This window comes from Puntigrus tetrazona, chromosome 16 (genome assembly GCF_018831695.1).
Source record: "Puntigrus tetrazona isolate hp1 chromosome 16, ASM1883169v1, whole genome shotgun sequence".
NCBI lineage: Eukaryota > Metazoa > Chordata > Actinopteri > Cypriniformes > Cyprinidae > Puntigrus > Puntigrus tetrazona.
Genome location: NC_056714.1, coordinates 26,487,110 through 26,487,625, shown reverse-complemented (window position 1 = coordinate 26,487,625; position 516 = coordinate 26,487,110). Strand labels below are relative to the sequence as shown.

The following is a 516-nucleotide window of genomic DNA, read 5'->3' as shown; positions in this document are numbered from 1 at the left end:
ATATATGAAAAAAAGTATATATGCATGAAAAAATGATACATATGAAATTATGTTTGATATTACCCCTAAAATTAGTCTTCATATTCTTCCTTCAGAATGTTTTATGGTGATTTTGTGGGTTCAACACGTTCTTGTTTGATTCAGACGTGGTTCTCCTCTGGTTTTCTCAGATCACGTCTCCATCGGGGGTCTCGGGGACAGTTTCTACGAGTACCTGATCAAATCCTTCCTGATGTCAGACAAGACGGATCAGGAGGCCAAGAAGATGTACTACAGCGCCATGGAGGTACTCAAACACTCAAACACTCACGCAGAAAGAAACGACTGCTCCGGCGCTAAGCTAAGCGTGCAAAACAGATTGCATGCTTTAATTGAAGCCTGATTAGATTGCTTTAAGATTAGTTTCACCTCAAGCCTCGCGCTCGTAACGAAATATAAGGCATTCCCACTTAATTAGCACATTAGCCTTTTCATTACGTAACGCATGAGATATCGCACTCGGGAGAGGCCGCCGTG

At 42.1% G+C, this 516-nt stretch overlaps 2 protein-coding genes across 3 annotated transcripts in view; one reads left to right on the top strand and one right to left on the bottom strand.

The window, feature by feature from the left end:
* LOC122360976 (mannosyl-oligosaccharide 1,2-alpha-mannosidase IA-like) overlaps positions 1–516 on the bottom strand; it is a 289,954-nt gene that overhangs the window by 191,281 nt on the left and 98,157 nt on the right. The gene's annotated exons all lie outside the window — the stretch shown is intronic.
* The window catches only part of LOC122360302 (mannosyl-oligosaccharide 1,2-alpha-mannosidase IA-like), a 27,535-nt gene that overhangs the window by 19,427 nt on the left and 7,592 nt on the right, over positions 1–516 (top strand). Inside the window, exon 8 of the mRNA XM_043260794.1 lies at positions 171–286. Within this exon, the coding sequence (XP_043116729.1) occupies positions 171–286 (116 nt within the window). The remainder of the gene's footprint in view (positions 1–170; positions 287–516) is intronic.